The sequence below is a fragment of the Pinus tabuliformis genome, chromosome 5_1, assembly GCF_031772625.1.
Source record: "Pinus tabuliformis cultivar Carrire ecotype Pingquan chromosome 5_1, CPIR1, whole genome shotgun sequence".
Classification (NCBI taxonomy): Eukaryota; Viridiplantae; Streptophyta; class Pinopsida; order Pinales; family Pinaceae; genus Pinus; species Pinus tabuliformis.
The window spans coordinates 12036457-12061952 of record NC_142305.1 but is presented as its reverse complement, the minus strand read 5'-3'; the positions used below and the strand labels follow the sequence as shown (position 1 = coordinate 12061952).

The 25496-nt window shown below is 38.3% G+C and overlaps 1 protein-coding gene across 1 annotated transcript in view; it reads right to left on the bottom strand.

Annotated features, from left to right (window-relative positions):
• Nucleotides 1-6028: 6028 nt before the first annotated feature.
• The window catches only part of LOC149163291 (uncharacterized), a 63287-nt gene continuing 43819 nt past the window's right edge, over nt 6029-25496 (bottom strand). The window contains exons 2-5 of the mRNA XM_089429055.1: nt 9387-10767; nt 8886-9197; nt 6349-7874; nt 6029-6059 (exon numbers count right to left, since the gene is read on the bottom strand). Of these exons, the coding sequence (XP_089285181.1) occupies nt 6029-6059; nt 6349-7874; nt 8886-9197; nt 9387-10767 (3250 nt within the window). The remainder of the gene's footprint in view (nt 6060-6348; nt 7875-8885; nt 9198-9386; nt 10768-25496) is intronic.

Below are 25496 nucleotides of genomic sequence, written 5' to 3'. Positions count from 1 at the left end.
ATTTATTTAATTTTAAGGATTTTACCTTTCAAAATTGGACTTTGGATATTTCTACGATGGGTCATTTCATTGATTATTATTTTTGAAAGTGGAAGTGGCACAAAATATCATCATAATGACGAAAGTCATCAACTTTATAGTCATATGCCTCTAAGAAATCTTATGAAAATTTTGAGGGTATATTTTGAGTTAGAATTATGTAATTTATATGATTTTTATTATTAAATTTATTAAAATATTATTTAAAATAATTTATAAAATATAGAATTTAGTTTTTTTAATTAAAAGTATGGTTATGTTTAGGTATTTGATGTATAAGAAAAAGTTTTACAATATGGAAGTCAAGAGGTTTTCCAAATTTGCTTTTAATTTTACTCAAATCTCCACCTCCAATTCAAGTGAGGCTAGCATAAGGATGCCCAGTCTTGACTCGACCATTGGGGGGTAAATGAGGAGATCATCTTGGAGAATAAGGATAATATTAAAGATACTATTACTTCCAAATTTAAGCATAAGTTGCGGGATGATAAGGAGCTAGAGGGAAAAATGAAGCTAATGTATTATAAGAAGGTGATCGATCCCATTCTTGCTAACCAAAATTGTCTCTGTCTCGACCAATTCTAAGAAGAAAATGAACATTGCAAAGATAAGAACTAATTCACTTGAGCTTCGGAGTAAAACCGAGCGTTCGTCTATTCTTAAAACACAATGAGATGAAATGATTTGTCACCTTTCTGATACTAAGAGGGTTGAAGGTGAAAAACACTTTCTCTTGGATTTCTTGGCTTTCACTCACATTCGTTCTCATTTCCAAAACATTTACCCCACTACCAAACTTCTTAACTTCAACAAAACTCTAATGATCTAAAAATATTTCTTTCCCTTCTTTTTTATCATAAAAATAACATATTAAAGAGTCCCAATCAATCTATACTTTCTTAAAATTGAATAAACAATATTAATCTTAATATACATTATTATTATTAATTTAAAATTTATATTAATTTGAAAATTAACATCAAAATATAAATGGTAAAATAATAAAATAATATTTTTATTCACTTAAATATTAATAAGTTTAATTTCTTACTTTACAATGTTACATTACCATTTCAATGCCATACTTCATTCATTTAAAATAATATTTTGTTATATTGAAACGTTTTGTATAGGTTTATTATTTAATAATAACGAACCGACATTCTTGGATATAACATCATACTCTAATAATCATTCAATTGCTTATATATGAAACATTTTTATAATTCACATTTTGTTTCTTTTCCATTTGCAATCTACATCATTTAATATAATAGAAATGTTTCCTTATCAGGAATTGTTACATAAATATATAAAGGAGATTAAATTAATATATTTACGGTATAGCAACATTTTATATATATATATATATATATATTTCTTGTTTTGTTTTGTTTTGTTTTGGTAATTATTGGTATGTTGGCATAATTAAAGTAACGTGGGACAAACATTGGAACTAATATTAGATTTCTTATTAATTATTATAGGATTTTTTTTGTTTCCTACTTCTCGTTATAAGCATGTTTTAGGGCTTTTTTTAGTTCCAACGTTATAATGTAAAAATGGCTTGTGTCATTTTCTTTAATCACACAAAATTAATTTTTTTTGCAAGATTAAAATGGACTAGATTTCCCCGGATGCGGGTGCTTATCCTGATAGTTAAGGCGATGGGACAGGGGTGCGGCAAGGCTGGACGACACCTGCCCGCCCAGCACCACCTGGTTAATGACCGGACGCGACTTCAACAGAGGCAGGGGAGATCATTTGGTTTCACGTATTGGGACGCTGATATGCACAACCTGTACACGGATCTGTCCATCACTTCCGCATGCTTCAGCCCGAGTTGGGCTTCGGCTCCATTCAATGCAGGAGTAATGGCGAGGGCAATCCAAGGAGAGGCGGTTGATGTTAAATTCATGCACGGAAATGGACTCGTTTGGAAGCTCCCAGTGCATAGCTGGTCTAGCAAAGTCGGGTTACGAGAGGCTGCTTGGTTATGCTTGGCAAATTCTGAGTCGCGCCCTCCGCCTGCTCCTAATTTTCTCTTCTTTCCTCTTTCATAGTACCCTGGTGCTCTCTTTGTTCCTCATCCCATCATGGTTTGACAGCGTTTGATCAGTAGAAGGGGCGGCTCGAGGGGTGGAAGCTCTCGACAACAGGTCAGGAGACGAAGCACCTTAGGCTCTCCTTCCTCCTCAGCGGAAAACCCACGCTATCCCAACACCAGAAGTGGCCGCGGTAGAGCTAGCCTTCGCTCTGCTCCCTTCCCTCTGCCCCAACATCAATCCCCCCATACCATGCTATTCCACTTCCGAAGCACTCTCAATCAATCGATCATCACCGCAACCATTTCCATCTCCTTTTCTGAGGAAGCGGAACAGAGCACCCCGATGACCTTCCCCGGGAACGATAAGCATAGAGCGGAACCAAGTCAAAACAGAGCTAAACAGAATAAAAACAAAGACAAGGAAGATGAGCCTGAAGGGCACGGTGGGCAGCCCAAACGGAAAGGGAAGGAGGTTGTTGGGGACCTGCAAGAGGATTCAGCGCCACAGCTTGCCACGCTAGCCATGGAGAGGCGCAAGATGGACGAGGCGGACACGCAGCTGGACGATGGTAGCAGAGAAGGCGAGCAACAGGACAGGGGCCAAACTCAGCCAGACAACCACGATGATTGGAGCTGCCCGATAGTGGAGGAACCTGCCACGGAGGAGTTCATCACCAAAATCACCAATGCCAGGTGGCACTTCATCTAACTTTTGGTTCTTCTTCCTCTTTTTTGTCCACGTAGGAGCTCCAAGGAGGATGAATTGCTGGTTTTATGTGGGTTTATTAGCACTTTTCAGAAAACTGTGGCAAATGTTCAGTGATGTCTTCTTTTTTGTAACTCCCGCACTATCAAACTAGTTTCCCCTCTGTTGGGGCAGTCTTAGATCTAGTTCTTCGGCAAGCTGAGATAGGTTGTATTCCTTCACAGCCAGAACCCCTCTGTAAATATCTTTTTATTTTCTTTTAATAGATTAAACTTACTTAGCAAAAAAATAAAAAAATTGACTAGAGTTAATTTGCATTCTGACTAACATTAGATTTTTCATTAATTGTCATATGGCTTTTCTATTTCCCTCTTCTCTTTATATGTATCTTTTAAAGTTCTCCTAGCTCCAATTTTACAATGTAAGAATGGCTTGTGTCATCTATCAACTAACATATTTAATTCCTGTTAGTATAAAGGTAAATTCAATGTTGGTCGTCGTAGGAATTTTCATCCCTCGCTTATCATTATATGCATCCTTTAGAGCTTTGCTTAGATTTGGGTTTACAATGTCAAAATTGCTTGTGTCATCCATCCATCGATGTATTTAATTCTCGCCAACATGATGGTAAATTCCCTATCATTTGTTGTAGGGATTTCCCATCTTCCTCTTCTCGTTATGGAACATGAATGCTTTTGCTAAATGACGTAAAGTTTTGTGTCTCGTTCGTTGTGTTAAAGAGTGTACATATCCAGAGATATCTTGGGGCTATAAAAGAAAGGGAGGGGGAGCGAGCATAATATTTTGTCTTTATTTGAAATACAGGTTTTGAGAAAAGAACATTTCCAGTTCAATTGTACTACTGAAACTACAAAGAAGCATATAGGAGCTCACTTCCCATTTCTGTTTCATATTTCTATCTCAAAGTTTTTAGTTGGTAATTATATTTATGTCTTTCCATTACATTTCAATTTGTAAATTGTAGGCGTGAAGGGAAAAGATGTTAAACCCTCACCCAAAACCTCTGTTAACTTTGATGAGTTTTCTTTGATTGACTAAGAAGCCAACATTCATGAAACCGAGTGTGGCTTCCATTTCTATGAGCGTTGAGCCTTGATATATTAACATTTTCAAGATTTTCAACATACCTCATTAGTGTGGGAGTTTTACTTGGCCCAATTTATCATAGCCTAGACTCACCCATTTCCCGAGTTTGTCACCTGGTATTCCGAAAGGTAACTTCAAAGAAAACAAGCAATAGTGACAAACACTGGGTCCGTGCTGTTTTGTATTAACCCAAAATCTATTTTGCAAATGGTAAATCTTATAATGTGTAACGACGTAAAACCTTTAAGTGAAGAATTCTTGAGGTAATTATATCATGAATTAAGATTGAAGGAAAAATATATATTTCATTCATCCTTTTTACCTCTAAATGCTACATTACCTGAACATAATCCACCATATTCTTCAAATATTTTCTAGGATATGAACATGACCAAATAGTAGATGAATTGATGGCCCAGCCCTACGGTGACGTGGACAACGTAACCACGTGGTCACTCTATAGGCCCTCGGCTGTCACTGTTGTGTTTAAGGTCAAATCTCCGTAGATCCGACCTACGTTCAATCTGCAGCTAATTATTACACCCCCTCTTCCGGTTGGTAAGGCCACCTGCCGGTTCACCCGGTCTATATGCTTCCCGCTCTTGTTAAACCCTAATTGTTGAGCTTCGGGTCATTTTACTCTTTGTCACTCAGTCGAGTTTTGCTCTGCGTTTCTTTTGGCGTCGCTCTCCGGACTCGAACCTGGTCTGCTCCTCGGTCTTTTCGATGGACCTTACTCTCTGTCCATGTCTTGGGTTTCACCCTGTTGCGGGTTCTGGTGATATGCTGTGTCTCCGGCTTTCGTTGCTGGGTTAATGAGTTGTTTGGGCGCGCATGATTCTGCTGGTCTTCACCTGTGTGTAATGGTAAGTTTCTGGTGTTTATATGAGCTCTCTGTCGCCTGGTTCTTTCGGCTTTCGTTACTTAGTTGTGGTTACTGTACAGATGGCCTGCAACTTCGGCGCTCCCGCTTTGCTGAGTTCCTCTTCGCCTTCGAAGGTAATTTATCGTTCTCTGATTTACTCTGCTCCTGTTTCTGCTACAACTACTCACAGCTCTTGTGCCTTGTTCAGTTAGGGTTATTGGGTTCTGTCTCGGCGGTCTCCTGGTCGACTTGTCTGTAAGTTTTATGACTTCCTTACGCTGCACATCTCTTGTTCTTGGCTCTCTGGTTTCATTATAACCCTGATTGCTATTTTCTGTCTAACTTTGCTTTGCTTTGTACGCAGGTTGATCTGGTGGCTAGCTATCGAGGGTTTTGGGCTCGTTCAACCTCCGGCTCCATTCAACCCTGTCTCTCTTCGCAAACTGGTAGGGTTTGCTCCTGCTTTAATATATCTGTAGATTTCTTTGGTATAGCTGTAGATTGTGGAGGGTTTGAACAGCTTAAGTGTTACCCTGCGTCGGTTGTGTGGGTTCGGCCGTGCCTTTTCCGGCGTTTGTAACTTCTATGTCTCTGTTCCTTATGCAACAAATTTGCGGTTTCAGCCTTGGAAAGGCGTTTAGTACTTTTGTAGTAGCAAGGGTTTTGTAAATTGTATGACACAGTAATAGTCCACAATCTTGTGGCAGATTTTGTTCAGTTAGCCTTCCTTTCTGTATACAATGTCTATGTTATTTTTTTATGAAAGTAAATTGAAACAGTGATTGTGTTTATTGGTACCTGTTTGCCTTTGTAAGGTTCTGTAAACTCGTTTGCTGGAGATGTATGTCCGCAGCGCTTCTTTCGTGCTTCGGTATATTGGTTGTCTGTATAATGTTGGTTGTAGACTTGATTTCAACTAGATGTCTGTAACGTCCTTCGTTATTTCAATTCCTGTTACAGTTAGTGTCTATTTGTTCCAAACTCATTCTTAAAATACACAGTAAAGATTGTATACAACGTATGGAAAATATCAGCAGTAGATTATTTCATTTGTAAATAGTATAACTCTGTTACAGGGGTTTTTGTCTTGCTGTCTGTTACTCTCGTCCTGAAGGGGTCCCTCCCCTTGTTCTATTCTTTTCTGTTTTTAAATTACATGGAGAGCATAACTGCTTCCCCTATTTCAGTTGAACTGTTCAACCTGAATTCTGTAACTGTCATCTAGTTTCTTTTAACAAAGATTTAACTAAACACTATTCCTTTCCTAAGCTAAACAACTTGTAATTAAAAATGCTCTGAAATAAAATGAAGCAAACAATAATTAAAGAAAAAGACAACAACCAACTTAGTGACCTGTCCACCCAAGCCCGAAATCTTTGTCTTGTTTCTGTTCTTCTTCCGTGAGTCAGTCAACTGTCATATGTCTCCTCGGAGCTGGATGCTCCTGCATCAGGCTCCCGGGGTGGTAAAAAGTCATGGCTCCGTTCCATGAGGTCGTCAACAGAATAGCCCGCTTTTTGTATCTGCGTTGCGTTGAGCCATGAACTGTCCTCTATTGGACGGTTCTTCCACTTGACCAAATACCGCAGATATTCCTTCCTGCGTGTGCGCCTAGCTACCTGTGTATCCAGAATTCTTTCAATCTCAAGGGGTGGTGCCGTTGGCAACTGTCTCGTCCATGAATTTTCTCCATAGCTGGTGTCCCGCGGTGTTGTTGCTGCTGCATCACTCTCCGAATCAGCGACATAGGGAAACAGATCTGCCACATTAAAAATGGGAGAAATACCAATCCCGGGTGGCAACTGTAACTCATAAGCGTTCGCAGAAAATTTTCGGATGATTTTGCAGGGACCGATCTTCTTGAATTTTAATTTGTTGTACTCCCGTTTTGGAAACCTCTCCTTACGTAAATACGCAAGGACTTCATCCCCAACGTTAAACTGAACTTCCCGACGCCTTGTATCAGCTCGCTGTTTATACCTTTGACTACTGTCTTGTAATTTCAGCTTGACCTGCTCGTGTAAATTGCTCATCGCTTGAGCGAAATCTTCTCCATCAGCGCTTCGTTTCTCGAGTTTCCCCAAATCTCGTAATTCATGCACTCCTCGCGGATGCATGCCGTACAAAATCTGGAACGGACTGTAACCAGTGCTGCGGTTAGGTGAATCGTTGTATGCGAATTCCGCCTGAGCAAGTACACGGTCCCATGTCCGGGAATTTTCACCTGTTAAACTCCGAAGTAAGTTTCCCAGACTTCTGTTTACTACTTCCGTCTGACCATCAGTCTGCGGATGATAAGCGGAGCTGAACTGCAACTGGGTATTCAACTTTTTCCACAGAGTTCTCCAAAAATGACCGGTAAACTTTACATCCCTGTCAGAGATAATGGATCTTGGAAGTCCATGCAGCCGAACGATTTCAGTAAAGAAAAGATGTGCTATATAAGTGGCATCGCTGGTTTTCTTGCAAGGTACAAAGTGTGCCATCTTTGAAAATCGGTCAACCACAACCATTACTGAATCAAAACCCCGTTGTGTCTTCGGCAAACCCAGAACAAAATCCATGCTCACTGAATCCCATGGTCGGCTTGGAATAGGTAACGGCAAATAAAGACCAGTGTTCTGACTGTGACCCTTTGCCAGTTGACAAACTTTGCATCTACTCACGTACCTCTGCACATCCCGCTGCAATTTTGGCCAGAAATAAAAATGCCGTACCTGAGCAATCGTTTTGTCTATACCAAAGTGTCCAGCCAGACCCCCACTGTGTTTTTCCTGTATAATGTTTTCCCGCATAGAACAGTTGGGAATACACAACTGCCCTCCCTTAAACAGCAATCCTTCCTGTAGATTATAGTCTAACCACATGCTGTTATTTCTTAACAGAGGGTTTTGGCAAGCCTCATAGGCCTCCTTAAATTCGGTATCGGTCTGATACAGCTCTTTTAAGTGCTCAAAGCCCAAGACCTGCATCGTGCTTTCCTGTAGAAGCAATGTTCTTCTACTCAGTGCATCCGCCACCTTGTTTGCTTGCCCACTAATGTGTTTTAGTACAAACGTAAAATTCTGCAGGTACTCAACCCAAGCTGCATGCTTATGGTTCAATTTATGCTGCTGCATAATGTACTGCAATGCAGAGTTATCTGTAAATAAAACAAACTCGTTACCTAACAGATAATGTCGCCAATGCTTCAAGGCTTGTACAATTGCGTAAAACTCTTTGTCGTAGGTTGAGTATTTCTGCCTACTCTCGTTTAGCTTTTCACTGAAATAAGCGACCGGTCTGTCCTCCTGACTAAGGACTGCCCCAATGGCTGTACCACTGGCATCGCAACGAACTTGAAAAAGTTTGTTGAAATCAGGCAGCCTCAATATCGGTCTTTCAGTAATCTTCTTTTTCAAAATCTGAAAACTACTTTCTGCTGCTTCAGTCCAGTGAAAAGGCTGATTCACCTTCTTGATCGTATCCAACATAGGTGCGCAGATCTCGCTGAAATTTCTGATAAACTTCCTATAAAAACTGGCTAGTCCGTGGAAACTTCGGACTTCAAATAAACTTTTTGGAGAAGGCCAGCTAACTATAGCTGCCACTTTTTCTGGGTCCATTTTCAGTTCATTTTCTGCAATGACAAAGCCCAGATACACTAATTCTCGCTGGAAAAAGGTACACTTTTTCAGATTAATTAGCAGCTTGTTTTGTTGCAGCTTCCTCAACACACTCTGCAAATGCCTGAAATGTTCCTCTTTAGTCTTACTAAAAATCAAAATATCGTCCAGGTAAACTATTACAAACTTACCATTAAATTCCTTCAGTACCTCATTCATCAGGCGCATGAATGTGCTGGGAGCGTTGCTCAACCCAAATGGCATCACCAGCCACTCATATAAGCCTTCGTTTGTCTTGAAAGCTGTCTTCCACTCATCTCCTTCTCGAATTCGAATCTGGTGATATCCACTCTTCAAGTCAATTTTCGAGAAATAAGCTGCCCCGCTCAGGCAATCCATCATATCGTCCATTCTTGGTAAGGGAAACCTGTACCTAACAGTAATCTTGTTTATGGCTCTGGAGTCTGTGCACATTCGCCATTCTCCTCCCTTCTTTGGAGCCAAAACGGTTGGTACTGCACAGGGGCTCATGCTTTCTCGAATCAACCCTTTGTCCAATAACTCCTGGACCTGTTTCCTGATTTCCTCATGGTCTTTAGGACTCATACGATAAGCTGCTTTATTTGGCAGGCTTGCCCCTGGTATAAAGTCAATACAGTGACTAATACCTCTCCTTGGTGGTAGTTCATCTGGAAGGTCATCCACCACGATGTCCCCAACTTCTTGCAGCAACTTTTGAACTTCTTCGGGCAAATCTGAAATCTGTGTATGTAGTACCACTGCCTTTGGTCTTCTTATGACAGCAAAATTTATTTCGCTGTCCTCAATCTGTTTTACAAATTCCTTTCCGCCCATCAGCAATGCCTTCACCCCACTGGTTTCTGCTGTATTTTCCTCCTTGATGGGTACGAGCGTGTGCTTGATCCCATCTTTAACAAACTTATAGCAATTGGTTTTTCCGTCATGAACTGCACTTCTATCAAACTGCCAAGGTCGTCCCAGCAGTAGGTGACAGACATCCATTGGCATGACATCGCAGAGAACCTTATCCTTGTACCTACCTATCTGAAACTCCACCTCACATTGTTCGTCAACTAACAGCTGATGTCCTTTCTGCAGCCATGACACTTTGTAGGGAGTAGGGTGCTTCAATTTTTTTAATCCCAGCTTTTCTACCATCTCCACAGCCACTAAATTGTCGGTACTCCCACTGTCAATGATCAGTTTGCAGCACTTACCCCGTGACTTGCAGACAGTGCGGAACAAAGCCTTTCGCTGATCCGGTTCTGCAACCTCTTTTGCTGGTTTTAACAGCACTTTATTCAACACCAAAGCTTCACCTGTCTCTGGTGCGTTTTCTGCTTCTTGAGGTGTTGCCTCAGCATCCTCTGGCTGAGCAACATAAGCTCCTCTTCCACCTGCTGGTTCACCTTCAGGACAGTCATACGACTTGTGTCCCAATTTGTGGCAGCGATAGCACTGGACAGTTCCCCTGCCCCGACCATTTCCTCGCCCTCGCTGAGGTGGTCGTCCTCCTCTAGTGCTATTGTCTTTTTCTGCTGTTCCAGCAGACTTAGAGCTGCTGCCTTCTTCGCTTGAACCTGTACCTCGGCCTCTTCCAAACATCTTACCTTTCCCCCTGCCAGTTCCACCTCCTCTCCTGGCATTTTGCTTCCGGTTAATTTTCTCCTCTGCCTTCAGTGCAAACTGATAGGCTTCATCCAATGTCCGGGGTGAAAGGATACCGATTTCATCCAGGATTTCCCCCCTCAAACCATTCACAAATCTGGCTGTTTTCTCCGGGGTGTCTTCCACATATCCTGCCCGCAAATTCAACTTGTAGAACTCCTCTGTAAATTCTTTAACAGTCATTCCCCTTTGTTTCAAGTTCTGTACCTGCCTGTACAGCATAATCTGATAATCTTTCGGCAGAAATTTTTCCTTCAGTTTGGCCTCCATTCTGGACCATTTCTTTATAGGCTGTTTGTGAAGCCTCTTCCTCTCCGCCTGAATGCTGTCCCACCACAAGGACGCATGTCCCTTCAGCTTGGTGGCGGCGAACTTCACCTGTTTATCCTCACTAGTTTCCTCAAATTCGAAATATTTGTTGACTTCACTTAACCAATCCAATAACACGTCTGCAGACAGACTTCCGTCGTAAGTAGACAGCTCATGTTTTGGTTTATGACTCGACAGCAAAACTGACTTCAACAGTCGGAATTCCGGTGTCACCCCCTCAAATTCATCTTCTGGTTCTGCCACATCTTCGTCACTGTCATCTGCTGGGTTTCTCCTTCCCCCAGCTTCTACTGCTTCTAATCGTTCTCGCAAGACACGGATCTCCTCACGGAGTCCCTCTTCTGCTACCCTCCGGACTCTTCCTCTTCCTCTTCCTCTTCTGCCAACCTCCATTTTCTCCTACTCAACAAAACCTGCTCTGATACCACTTTTGATGGCCCAGCCCTACGGTGACGTGGACAACGTAACCACGTGGTCACTCTACAGGCCCTCGGCTGTCACTGTTGTGTTTAAGGTCAAATCTCCGTAGATCCGACCTACCTTCAATCTGCAGCTAATTATTACACCCCCTCTTCCGGTTGGTAAGGCCACCTGCCGGTTCACCCGGTCTATATGCTTCCCGCTCTTGTTAAACCCTAATTGTTGAGCTTCGGGTCATTTTACTCTTTGTCACTCAGTCGAGTTTTGCTCTGCGTTTCTTTTGGCATCGCTCTCCGGACTCGAACCTGGTCTGCTCCTCGGTCTTTTCGATGGACCTTACTCTCTGTCCATGTCTTGGGTTTCACCCTGTTGCGGGTTTTGGTGATATGCTGTGTCTTCGGCTTTCGTTGCTGGGTTATTGAGTTGTTTGGGCACGCATGATTCTGCTGGTCTTCACCTGTGTGTAATGGTAAGTTTCTGGTGTTTATATGAGCTCTCTGTCGCCTGGTTCTTTCGGCTTTCGTTACTTAGTTGTGGTTACTGTACAGATGGCCTGCAACTTTGGCGCTCCCGCTTTGCTGAGTTCCTCTTTGCCTTCGAAGGTAATTTATCGTTCTCTGATTTACTTTGCTCCTGTTTCTGCTACAACTACTCACAGCTCTTGTGCCTTGTTCAGTTAGGGTTATTGGGTTCTGTCTCGGCGGTCTCCTGGTCGACTTGTCTGTAAGTTTTATGACTTCCTTACGCTGCACATCTCTTGTTCTTGGCTCTCTGGTTTCATTATAACCCTGATTGCTATTTTCTGTCTAACCTTGCTTTGCTCTGTACGCAGGTTGATCTGGTGGCTAGCTATCGAGGGTTTTGGGCTCGTACAACCTCCGGCTCCATTCAACCCTGTCTCTCTTCGCAAACTGGTAGGGTTTGCTCCTGCTTTAATATATCTGTAGATTTCTTTGGTATAGCTGTAGATTGTGGAGGGTTTGAACAACTTAAGTGTTACCCTGCGTCGGTTGTGTGGGTTCGGCCGTGCCTTTTCCGGCGTTTGTAACTTCTATGCCTCTGTTCCTTATGCAACAAATTTGCGGTTTCGGCCTTGGAAAGGCGTTTAGTACTTTTGTAGTAGCAAGGGTTTTGTAAATTGTATGACACAGTAATAGTCCACAATCTTGTGGCAGATTTTGTTCAGTTAGCCTTCCTTTCTGTATACAATGTCTATGTTATTTTTTTATGAAAGTAAATTGAAACAGTGATTGTGTTTATTGGTACCTGTTTGCCTTTGTAAGGTTCTGTAAACTCGTTTGCTGGAGATGTATGTCCGCAGCGCTTCTTTCGTGCTTCAGTATATTGGTTGTCTGTATAATGCTGGTTGTAGACTTGATTTCAACTAGATGTCTGTAACGTCCTTCGTTATTTCAATTCCTATTACAGTTAGGGTCCATTTGTTCCAAACTCATTCTTAAAATACACAGTAAAGATTGTATACAACGTATGGAAATTATCAGCAGTAGATTATTTCATTTGTAAATAGTATAACTCTGTTACAGGGGTTTTTGTCTTGCTGTCTGTTACTCTCGTCCTGAAGGGGTCCCTCCCCTTGTTCTATTCTTTTCTGTTTTTAAATTACATGGAGAGCATAACTGCTTCCCTTATTTCAGTTGAACTGTTCAACCTGAATTCTGTAACTGTCATCTAGTTTATTTTAACAAAGATTTAACTAAACACTATTCCTTTCCTAAGCTAAACAACTTGTAATTAAAAATGCTCTGAAATAAAATGAAGCAAACAATAATTAAAGAAAAAGACAACAACCAACTTAGTGACCTGTCCACCCAAGCCCGAAATCTTTGTCTTGTTTCTGTTCTTCTTCCGTGAGTCAGTCAACTGTCATATGTCTCCTCGGAGCTGGATGCTCCTGCATCATGAATTCATACTAGGGTTTTTATCTTCCATTTCACATTTAAAAAACCCTTTTTCAAATTTCATTATAATCAATACCTATATGATTTTGTTAATGATCAATTGACAAATTATTGGATGACAAAGTCTTTTAGGTATCAATATGTTCTAGTCTACATGTTCCTATTCATTAGGGGAATTTTTAGCTCTAAAATGGGTCTCCTAAGGAAAATAATAAAATAAGAGTCATGAATTCTTAAAAGAAAATAAATAAAACTATATTTTTTATTGTATTTTTGACTTATCTCCTTGTAGGTTTACTCAAATTTTAAGTGTGTGCACTTGTTGGATGAAAAATTATATTTTGTATCCAACAAGTACCGACTCTACATACTTTTCAGTAGATCCACACTGAGAAAAATTCAAAATCCATGACAAACATGTTTTAAACACTTTTTTCATGTATTTTCAATTTTTCTCAGTGTGGGTCTACTCAAAAGTATGTAGAGTGAGAACCCATTGGATGTAGAATATAATTCCACATCCAACGAGTGCACACACTTGAAATTTGAGTAAACCTACAAGAATATAAGTAAAAAACATCGCTAAAAAAGCAGTTCTCTTCTTTTGCTTCCAAAAAATTTCTCCCCTAGGGATGCCATCATTATCTTGAATCTTATTGTTTGTCTTAAAGTTAATTTTGTTAGTACATTTTTTGTTTTTGAGGCCTATTTTTAAAATAAAAATTCCCTTACTGCTTCCAAGTAGATGAATTTTGTAGTGTACAATTGCAAAGGCAAGATTTTAATGACAATATTCTTTCAGTTATTCACTAGACCTCAATGTTGAGAAAGCATTGCCAAAAGTTTTCATTCTCAGATTTTTTTAACAATTTTTGTTAGTTTCTTTTAGTCTTGTGTATGATATATTGGCACCAAGAATATTCCCGGAGATAAAGAGAATTTTACAGCTAAGCAATGAAGTTAGATAGGGGGATTGGTATTTGTATAAGGATTTTACTGAGATTATAATATATGGTAGTGAATTGGCACCCTATAGACTTCCAATTTTCCTTTCTATTAGAATTTTTCCTCTAGAATTTATCATGCAATGCTTAAATTTAGATCAAATTCATTTTTTGGCTAGAAAACACCTGGCTTTTAATTAAAGGTAGAGGTTGGGTCATTTATGGTAAATAATAGAGCAACTAGCAGATAAATTGAAGCCGTGCTACAAGAAATGAAGTTTGTGCGGCGAGAAGTATAACACTATGACCCTTATAGGATTATTTCAAGTAAAAGAGTTGAACATAGTGCAACTCATTATAAGCATGTGCCAAAGCTTGAGGTGAAACACTACACTAATGAAGAGATTTAGGAGCAGGATCCTTCACCAATTGTATAACAAACGTTTAGAACATATCAAACATCAAATACATATATGTTGGAAACTCCTCAACATAGATAGAGAATTAAAAAGGGCATTTTTGGACAGTCAAAAATCAAATTTTGGGTCATAGAGTACTAAATTTAGAATGCAAAAGGGATGGAGAAGGGAAAAGTCAAAAGTTTCTGTCGCAAATCTCACATCAAGCAATCTTGTTCTAAATCTATAATTTCTATCTTCAATTGCTCTAGGATATGGATTATCATTATCTAGTACATCATATGCTACTTATTTCAAGCAAGAAAGTATCTTCTCTCAATTTATGGAAATCAAGAACATAAATGCTAAATGAAGACAAGAAACTTGTAGTTAGCTTTCAAAACATAACATAGTTTCACAAACCAAATTGTTATCAACCCTAGATTATCAAAAGGGTCAGCTTCAAATGGCATTTTTAGAACCACAATCCCAAATCATTAATACTAGAGATGATTACAAAGCTTCCAAGCTTACAATTGACCTAAAACAGATCCATATGATTGATTATATGGATCTTCACAGACAAACATGGGAGATGTTATGTAAAATTCTATCAAGCTCAACTACAAGTGTTTCTAGACGTGAAAATTCATTGACTAAAGTGAATAATAAACTTAAACAAAAGAAGATTTTTATGTGAACTAAACAAATTATAATCAATACTTTAGAGAACACTATTATTAAGCTAGGAACAAATCCAAATGACTCAACTTCAATTCAAGAGTTGATAAAGTCCAGGGAAAAGGATATCCAAGTGTTGAGGAAGAAGCTTAATATGATAGCTCTAGAGCATGTTCAAACTCTAGAGTTAGAAGTAATGCAAAAACAAAAGAAGCAAATTCTTTCTCTAATTAATAAACTAAATAAATTGTTGGAAAAGGTGGAAGTTCAAACTAAATTATTTTTAAAGGAAAAGGCATAACATATATGTATAATAACAAGTTTAGAAATAGTAGTAATAGAAGCAGATCCTTCAGGAAAATTGAGAGAAAAATTGTCATCACTTAGCTTAAAGGATTAGGAAATTGAAAATTTGAAGAAGGAATTAATACTATCCAATGAGAAATTTAAAAACAAATGTAATATTCTTTCTGATTAACTTAAGAAAAAATCTTTGTTACAAAGTCAGATTGACTAGTATACAACAATTAATAGAAACTAGAACAATATTGTGGACAAATATTTTTAATTATACTTTAGATTTATGGGAATCATTTCTACTAATTGGTCATGAAACAAATTTATTGGAAATTGTTAAGGTGTTAGTAGATAAGATCGAACAATAATTAGGGAATAAACCATGAGTAGCATATAGGGTGATTAAATTTCTCAATTCCATAGGTGAGGATCAACTCAAAGTATTATGGGTTCATGACAAAGCTAGTTGGGTATTAGAAACCAATCATGTTATCATCAAAATAAAGTTTATCCAACAAGTGTAGGAGAAGTGTAGGTTGGTTTTGAAGGAAATTAATTCATTCAATACTAGGTTTAATATTTTATGGTGAATGGGCATGCCCTCCTTTTGGGGCTCAAATGGAAATTTAATAGCTTTGGATGGATAAAAATAAATGTTAATTAGGAATGGCACGAACGATGATAAATTATCTGATGTGTCAAGAGATTTGAAGGGTGAGCCTATTACAGAAAAGATAACCAATGATTTTTACATCTACTACTAGGTGAAATCACTTTTTACTATTAAGAAAAATTATCAAAATTATATTGATTTGGATCTAGTCTATAAGAAACTAATATTGTATAGTTATCAAATTGGGTCACACTGGGAGTGAATTGCTAATATAATATCATGAATTACTCAATTACAAGGAAAAGGAAAACATCAGAGCTATAAGCTCAAAATTGTACCATGAAGAAGTTTCTGCTTTTATTTATCTGATCTTATGTTTCTTGATTTTGTAACAAAACATTGTTTTGTAATTTTGTATAAAAACTAGAAAGCGATCACAATCAAGGGTTGCTTTTTAGTGAAAAAAAGAATTGTAATATGTATTTTTTGAGAATCCTGTTAGGATATTCTGACACATAGGAAATAATTAAGTATAACTTGGTCTAGTTTATAGTTAGGTAAAGTGTGTTTCTTTCGTATGTACTTTTTGTAACTTACAGTCCGACGGTCATGATATGTTCTAGACATGAAGTGATTTGACGGTTCATTCTCTCCTCGCTATTACCGACACTTGATCTGTGGCTTAACACTCGATTGGTCCATGATCTCTATTTAAATATCATGGAGGGTCATATGTTAACTGACCGTTCATGAGAGAAGCTTATGTAAATTTTCTTTCTTTTACATTAATAAATTCCCTGAAGTGGCCGCGTTGGTTCAGGTCATGGATTGTTTCCCTCTTTGAGAATTTTAACCACGTCAAGAATATTGGTGTACTAATCTATGATCTGTTTTTGAGTGGTGTCCTTTGGTGTTCTATCTAAGGAACTTACCCTGTAAATTCCTACATGGGATTAGAGCTATTCAAGGGCCGCATCTATTGGTGATCCAAATCTAAAGTCGGTACAACTACATCCGACTGTCATTTCCTAGATCTATTGTTTCTTATCACTTTCAGGCCAAGAGGACTGCTCTATTGTGTTAGGAGCATTTGTTCTAGTGAGGAACCCCTTTCATTTCACACGAAAAGTTTTCCGATATCCCTAGCTACGTCATTTTTAAGATCTGGAGGTATACAGTCTTTATTTGCAGTTATAGTTATTTATCTCTTTGTTTATTTCGGTTTATAGTCATCTATAAAAAAAAATTATTACCAGGTCTATACCTTTCATTTCTGTGTATGTTATTTCCCCCTGACTCTGTGCGATCTGGGCAAACCAAAAATATAAAGAAAGGATTTTTCTCATGCGTATGCTCTTTTCCGCTACGCCTTAGTTGTTATCTTGTAAAATCAGAAACATTGAGGAAAATATTTAGTTTTTGGCCAAATCTAACTTTAAGCTGTAAGACTTGGATACTTTTGTTTGTTCGTTTGGTTTGTGTGGTTTTGTTTTGTTTTATAGGCAAAAAAGAGATTTTCAAGTAAGCACACACCCCAAAGCTTCAATGAGCAAAAAAAAAAAAAAAAACCCTTTCTCCTTTCCAAAAACTACTAACCTTTTAAACTAGCTCATTTAGTCTAAAGTTACTTTATGAGAATAAAGGTCTTGGGTTCAAGTCTTTCTTTCGTTGAGATAGTTTTTCAAAAATCACATGTAACTTATTTTTTAAAGTTACTTCATGTAAAAGTGTTCTCACCCATTATAAAAAATAAGTCACTTATAATTCTAAAGTCACTTTTATGTAAGTTACAATTTAGGGGGTAGTTCATAAAGTACCATTATAAAAGTGACTTTCACTTATTTATAAAAGTGGGTCACATAAAATAATATTTTTTTAAAGTAAGTTTGGAAAGGGAGGGATTTTTTTTTTTTTAAATATAACATTATCATCAACTTCCCAACATTCACGTGGTTCGTTGGCATCTTCAACAACCTTTATTCAAAAAGTCATAACTTCTTCATCCAGAAGCCGTTTTCAGAGCCTTTTTTTTTAATCGGCCTAATTTTTTGAGATCTTTCCATTGGAACACTTAGTTTAAAAAATATACAACTTCAGTGTTTTTAAAATGGAAATTCCATGTCTAGTTATTCTTGATAGCACCAACTACTTCCAATGGCTATCCTACATGGTGGATTTACTTAGAAGTAAAGGTCTTTATAGAATAGCCTCAAGCCAAGAGTCTAAACCTCAAGATGAAGATAAGAAAGCCAAATGGGAAAATAAGAAAGATCAAGAACGTGGGTTGATAGGGATGTTTATTTCTCCATACCTTAGATTCCATATCGCATAAATTGATACCCCCGATGAAGTAATGAAAAAGATCAATAAAGTTTTTGGAATTAAATATGGAATTAGAGCCCATCAATTCAAAAATGAGTTTCTTACATTGGACCCCAATAATTTTTCTTCCGTTGAATATTTTTTGTCCAAGTTAAAGACCCTTAGACTTCTCTTAGAAGGTGTTATGATTAAGAAAGAATATGGTAGCCTTATCTATTCCATTCTTACTAAGTTAGGACCAGCCTACTCTGTGTTTGTTTCCACCTTCCATTCTACTAGAGAAGCCTTTATTTCTTAGGGACAAGACTACAAGTCCCCCTTTTTTGATGCCTTTTGTGATTATTTAATAAGAGAACAACAAAAACTCTTACATCTTGGTCTTCTTAATACTGGAAACTCTTTTAAGAAAACCTTAGCAACCTAGTAGCAACCAAGCTCAAAGAATCCTAAGAATCAGCATCCTAAAAAGAATGGTCCTAAACCAAACAAGGGTCATAAGCCATTTCTGTCTCAAAATGAAAAATCAACTCAACAAAATGATAAGGTAACTAAAAACAAAGGGAATAAGACTGATAGAAATTGCAACTTTTGTAATTGTGATGGCCACTTAGAATCCAAATGATTTAAGAAGATGGAAGCCTTGGAAGCAACAATGAAGAAGCATAACATCCATTTGGAGCGCTCTTGAACTTCAACTTCATCTTCAGGAATAACACTTTATGCATGTGGTTGTCAAGCATCTCAGTCTGGTTATGCACTAAATGTATATTCTTCTTTTGATTCTCATGAATGGCTCATTGATTCTGAAGCTTCTTATCACATGGCCAAAAACAAAACCATATTTTCTTCTTTAAATGATTGTAACACCAAAAATATATTTTTTGATGATGACAGATCTCTTAGTGTTGTAGGGACTGGAACTATTCATCTAGACAATGGTCAGTTTAATGATGTATTATGTGTTCCTACCTTATCCTACAACCTTCTATCTGTATATCAGATAACTCATTCAAGTGTCGGTAAAACCATTGAATTTTTACCTCATGATGTTGTAATTAAGAACCTAAGAGATTTTAGACACATTTTAGCTACTGGCATTGCTGATGATTCTATAAGGTTGTATAAGTTTAACAAATTTGGGTCATCAACTCTTCCCACGATATTTATTGCTCATAATGATGAAGTGACCAAACTTTGGCATGAGCGATTTGGTCACTTAAACTATCGCTCCCTTCAAAATCTATGTAAAGAAAATATGATGATAGGTCTTCCTATGGTATCTTGTAAAGATTGTGTTTGTTCTGGATGTGTACTCGGAAAAAATCATTGGAATAGTTTTGAAAAACATGCCTCTTGGCACACCTTAGCCCCTTTATAGCTTTTGCATAGTGATTTATGTGGTCCACTTCTAGTTGTTTCATTCTCCAGCTACAAGTATTTCTTAATTTTCATTGATGATTTCTCTAGACGCACTTGGGTATACTTCTTAAAACTCAAGAGTGAAGTATTTAACATGTTCTTGGCCTTTAAGGCCTTTGTTGAGAAAGAATGTGGACTTCAAATTCTTAAGCTAAGATCTGATAATGGAGAAGAATATGTTAACAAAAAATTCATCAACTTTTGCACTGAGCATGGAATTCAACTGCAACATATTGTTCCATATACTCCACAACAAAATGGTGTAGCTGAAAGGAAGAATCACACCTTGAAGGAAATGGATAAGTGTATGCTTCAATTTAAAGGGCTTAGTATTAATTTTTGGCAGAAGCAATTAACTGTGCAAATTACTTAGCAAATCGCACTCCTACTAAGGTTTTAAAGAATAACACTCCAGAAGAAGCATGGAGCTCAATTAAACCATATGTAAGTCACTTTCGTACTTTTGAAAGTGAAGCATGGGCCCATATTCCAGATGAGAAACAGAAAGCCTTAGAACCTAAGATTGAAAAATGTATTTTTGTTGGATATTCTGAAGATGTCAAAGGATATAGAATTCTTCAACCTAAATAAAAAAATGTTATCATTAGAAGATATGTAAATTTTTCTAAAAATATATCGGCATACGAGCCTAGTTCAGCAGATGTGCCACCTCTCTCTATCCCTTCTATGTCTGAATATATTCCTTCTTCAAATGATTATAACAAGGATAATAATCTCCCCCCACCTTCTCGGGATCCTCCTTCATCTCCTCAGCTTCTAAAATGGGTCTATGATACTCAAGGTGTAGCAGGTGCTCTTGCAGGTGATCCTACAGATCAACGTCGTACACGTTCTCAGTTTGATAGAGCCTCTTCTTTACTGGCTCAAGCTTCAACGAATTATGATCTTGACACATTTGCGGAAGATTCATGCCATCCATATTGGGACATAGGTATGAATGAATAATAATCGTTCATTATTGGCAAATGATACATGGGATCTTGTTCCTCTTCCAAAGGGACAGAAACTTCTTAGATGCAAATGGGTTTATAGAACAAAGTTTGGACCAGATGGAAAAGTTGATAAATATAAAGCTCGTCTTGTTGGTAAGGGTTTTTCACAAGTTGAAGGCATTGACTATGTTAGTGTTAGTCAATTCTGTCTGTCACCAATGATCAAATATGCTTTTACCAAGTTTTGTTAGGATCTCAAGTCAGATTTTATCATGTCACTAGGTTTTCAGAATAAATTTTGGCCATTGGCTAGTGTGTCTAGGGCTATTTCCACTCTCTCAATAATTTCATATGTCGGTCACTCTCATCACTCAGTTGAGTCTACCATCATGAAAACATCATTAACATCAGTTCAATCACATCATCATGGTCTCCATTCAACTCAGTGGCACTATTAGGCCATTAGGGTTAAGGTCACAAAATCTGTCATTTCACGTATAAATCCGACAAATGAGGAGTGACAAGAGGTAAATTTGTTCAATAATACTTGATTTCAAATGTAATTTATGTTTTTGTTTGTAATAATGTTCCTAAGTTTTTGAAGTTACAAGAAGAAGTCCTAAGGCTACAAAACTAAAAAAAAGAGTGAATTGGTGAGGTGGGCCATCCTACCTGATTAATCACTTAGACACCAAAATCAAATTATAAAATCACATGGAGGAGCTCATTCACATTAATTTTCACCTGTCTACCATCCTAGCATCGAGCTCCCCCCTTTCCTTTGCAAAAAATTGTGATTCCACATCCCTCACTGCAAAAATTGACCCTAGCTACGCATAGGAGGCCTTCGCTATCCACGGGGCATAGTTGTCCAAAATTGGTGTTTGACCACCAAAATCCATTTTTCAAAGCTCCTCTTCAGCTATTTCATCCTCCAGGCTCTATAACAAGTAAGCTTAATCATTTTCATGCCCTCTTTTGTCTCATATGTCAATATATTGATCAAGTACTTCTTCTCCTAGGGTTTGCATGCTTTTCATGGTTTTGATCTTTAACTGATTAATCGCTTCCCTAAACCCTATATTTCTTGTCCCTACACCTTTATTTGTATCTAGTACACCATATCCATCTGTCACAAAGCCTTATCCCCTCATTTTCTATCATTTTCCTCTAAACCCTAGTCTTCCCTATCTCTTTCTAGGGTAGGCTTGTGTTTTGGGCTTTTCCACCCCTTCCCCTCACTCATTTCCTAAAAATATTTCTTCCCCTACTCATTGACGTCATCCCATACCCTCCTAAATTTCCTTAAAAATTTAGGCAACTCCTAAGTCCATCATACCACCTCATTCCCTCACAGGAGTAGATTTCATTATTTTTGCTTGCCTTTCACCTAGCGTTTGAAGTATGGAGCCTGACTCATCACCATCAGAGAAGAGGAGGTACAACAAGGGGGGGAAGATATTGAGGTTTGAGCCCTCTAATTGTAATGAAATCACCTCCTCCCCATTTGTCATGAAATGCTTTGAAGATGTCAATTGTTTATGGTTTTGTCAAAGAGGGTAGGAAGTAGGTTACCATGGGCATCTCACAAGTATATTTTCCCTCACCTTGAAGGAAGACAAGATCACCATCACATCATGCGGCTTATTTGCATGATGAGGAGCCCATTGAGCATGAATTTGACCTAATTGACTTGGAGGCACAAGATGAGAATCAAACTCTACAACAAGTCATCAAAGAGAAGGATTCTTAGATCATGGAGCTCAAGGACAATTTGGCAAGGGCCAAATTCATCATTTCATTCCTTGAGCAAGAAAACAATCAACTTAAGGAAAAACAACTAGTCATGGACAAAGAGAAATTCAAAGCCAAGAAGTAAGAGATGAAAGGCAAGGCAATGGTGGACCATGAGGACACTGAGCAGCATGAAGGACATGTGGCAAGGAAGATACCAAGGACAATGGGTCTTAGGAAGGAACTTAAGAGGGAAACATAACAAAAGCCACCAATGGAAGAATTGACCTTTGAAGAGAGGATTACCATGGAAATAAATGAGGATAGGGAGTTTTGGCTTGAAAAAGTCAATTTCCACCTTGAGAAGCTCCTTGACAAGGCCAACAGGGATAACAAGTTTCAAAGGAAAATGGCCATCCATTACCATAATGAAAATCAACTTTACAAGGGAAAATTCAAGGAGTTGAAGGCCAAACTAGATGAAACCCTAATCAGCCAAGAGGAGAAGGGTAAGTTATATTTTCTTGTTGATGCATCCATGGTTGCATAACATACCTCATCAGGAATCTCTAGAAAATTTTTGGGAGGATTTGGAGAAAATTTTGTGTTTTGGTGCAGACTGGTGCAAACTTGCAATTTTTGGCAATTTTTGTCTAGGAGCGCAGCGAGCTCACGTTGCGCTTCTTCCTCAGGGATCCAAATGATGGAAACTCAACATTTTTGGAAAGATTATGACCCCCTCTCAAAACCAATTTTCCCACTTTCTTGGTCCAGGGCTCAGTTTTTTGATAAATTTGCAAAAAGGGGCCAAAAATCACCTTTCTACCCCTCTTTTTCCATTTCGCTGCGCACCTGCAGACACCTTGGGAGAATGGCCATATATCAGCCGTAAATGGGTCATTTTGAGTGAAAAAATACTCTAAAGACATCTAAGCTCTCCCATATTTCTATAACAGGCTTTAGATTTGGATTTGGACTTCAATAAGGCACTAAAAAATGGCCTCCAACAACTCGCTACGCACTTGGAAATTTCTGACATTTTTGTAAAATTTTCACTGTGTAATTTTTTGTAATTCCTAGTTCGACTTTGGTAAAAGTCAAAAGGGTTATGTAAATGATGTAATTAAGTATGTAAATGATGTAATAGTGGGTAATTAGTATTGTTGAGTTGTTTTGATGTAAATTTGGCCTCATTTATGAGAGTGGTTAGAGTCAAAGTTAAATGGAGAAGTTGTTTTAAACCTCCCTAGACATTAGGGTTTGGTTAGAACACCTCATGGAGCAGTTCCTAGAGTCATGGATTCGACCCCTGAGAGTGGGGAGATGTTTTTTTGGTCTTTATGTATCATTTTCTCAGTCATAGAATAGGTTGGACTTGAGAGGAGAGAACTATTGTAGCTTGTACTTGGACATTTTCTGGAAATCAAAGGATACAGTTTGCAGCTATTATCTAGGAATTCATGTGCAGTAAGTTTGTGATGTTTTTTTTCTCTATTATCACTTTATATGAAATATATTCATCTTCTCTTTCCATTTATCAATTCTTCAATGGTTTTCCTTATAGTTTATAAACAAAATTCTTTACATAAAGCTCTGTTTTGATGGAAAAATCATTATGTGTTACTTTTTTTCTTGCTTAATGAATTCATGTTTCATGATCATTAAGACCTTTAGCTTCTTCTCAACACTACACTACACTGAAAAACCCTAAGATCCATCACAAAAGTATTGCTACCTTTCTCCTTTATATCTTTTATGTTGTAACCCTTTGATCCTATGACCTAGCTACTTGGTTTTTCTCCCTTATCCAACATCAAAACCCTAAATTTTCCAAAACCCACCTAAGCCTAGCTATCTAGCCTAAAATCCTTTACATTCTAGTCATCTCTTGACTGTGATTTCATAGAGAGAGCCCTCTCTGGTTTGGTCAAGCTAGCTATCGAACTAAAATCTTGGTCTGTGGTTACCTTCGTCGATCTCCTCTCAGCCTGTGACATTATGGAGGATAACAGACTATGCTGAAACCTTCTCCATTGTTTCCAAAATGAACTCTATTCACCTTGTTCTTTCCTTTCCTGCCTCTTTCAAATGGGAAGTCCATTATACGGATGTTAAATCCACCTTCTTTAATGGGGACTTGCATGAAGAAATATATATGGAAAAACCTCTTGGATTTATACAAAAATACTCTAGCCTTGTATGTGGGCTTAGGTCTCAAGCAAGCCCTAAGGGAAGGCAATTTCTGGAGGGAAGCGTGACATGCACGGTGGATCCTATTTGAATATCATCTTGTATACCGGGGTGACAAAATGATCAGAAAACTATGTGATAAATCCTCTGAAGTTGCATTTGGACATAATCTTACAATAAGTGTTCACAGAGGTCTTTGCCATTGTCCATGAACACTTCAAGCTCAGGAAATCCTGTCGGGCACAGATTGCACAATCCTGTCTGGCATCTTGCTGGGCTCCAGAATTACACAAATCTGCCTATCACCCTTCATTGAGAAAATTGTGCAATTCCTCCTAGTAGGGTTGCTCAGCCCATAAGTTGCGCAATTCTGGGTAGCAATCAGCTACTTAGTCCAGAAATTGTGCAATCCTTCTGAGTAGCCAGCCCAACCCCCTCCCAGAAATGTGCAAATTTTCCCCTCAACTGAGTAGTTTGTTGCATGTGCCATTGAGTTGACTGGTTCCACCTGGGACCGAGAAAACTTGACTTGCATGCATGGGCTACTTTTTCCTGGAATAGCAAAAGCAACATGCAAACATTATCCCAAGATTTTAGGGAGCTATCTTTAGCAGCTGGAGGTTACATGCAAAAATCATTTTAGAATATTTCCTCCAATTGTTGTTTTTTCCTAGTTTTGTGGCATGCACGTCATGAGCCTCAAACTTATTTATTCGATGCTTCAGAGCTTAGTTATTCACATCGATCTTGGAGCTCTAACATCCCACAACACATCCAGGAGTCTTCGATACATCTAACTCAGTTATTCACGGGTAAGTCCTCTTAACTTGTATTTTGCATCATTTTTGTCACTTTTTGTGTTTTTGCTTGTGTGAGTGTTGTCTACTTGATTTCTATGAACCCTTGTTGTCATTTACATGCATACTATCTTGTACTAGCACTGTTTCAGTTTTCGTTAGCATCTCATTGTTGTCGCATGCATGAAACTGTTTTGCACGAACAGTTGTCGATTCGGCGAATCACTTCACCCAAATGCATGTTGTTCCATTTTCTGAATCTTTCATTCACTGTTTGCATGCGAGATCATTCACTGTTTGCATGCGAGATCATTCACTCTTGCTTGCACTCATTATCACCATGCATTCAATTTCACATTTTCTTTCAGTTTCCCGCTGGCGGGTCTGGGCAACCTTAGCCTAGAATCCGCCTCACCAAGAT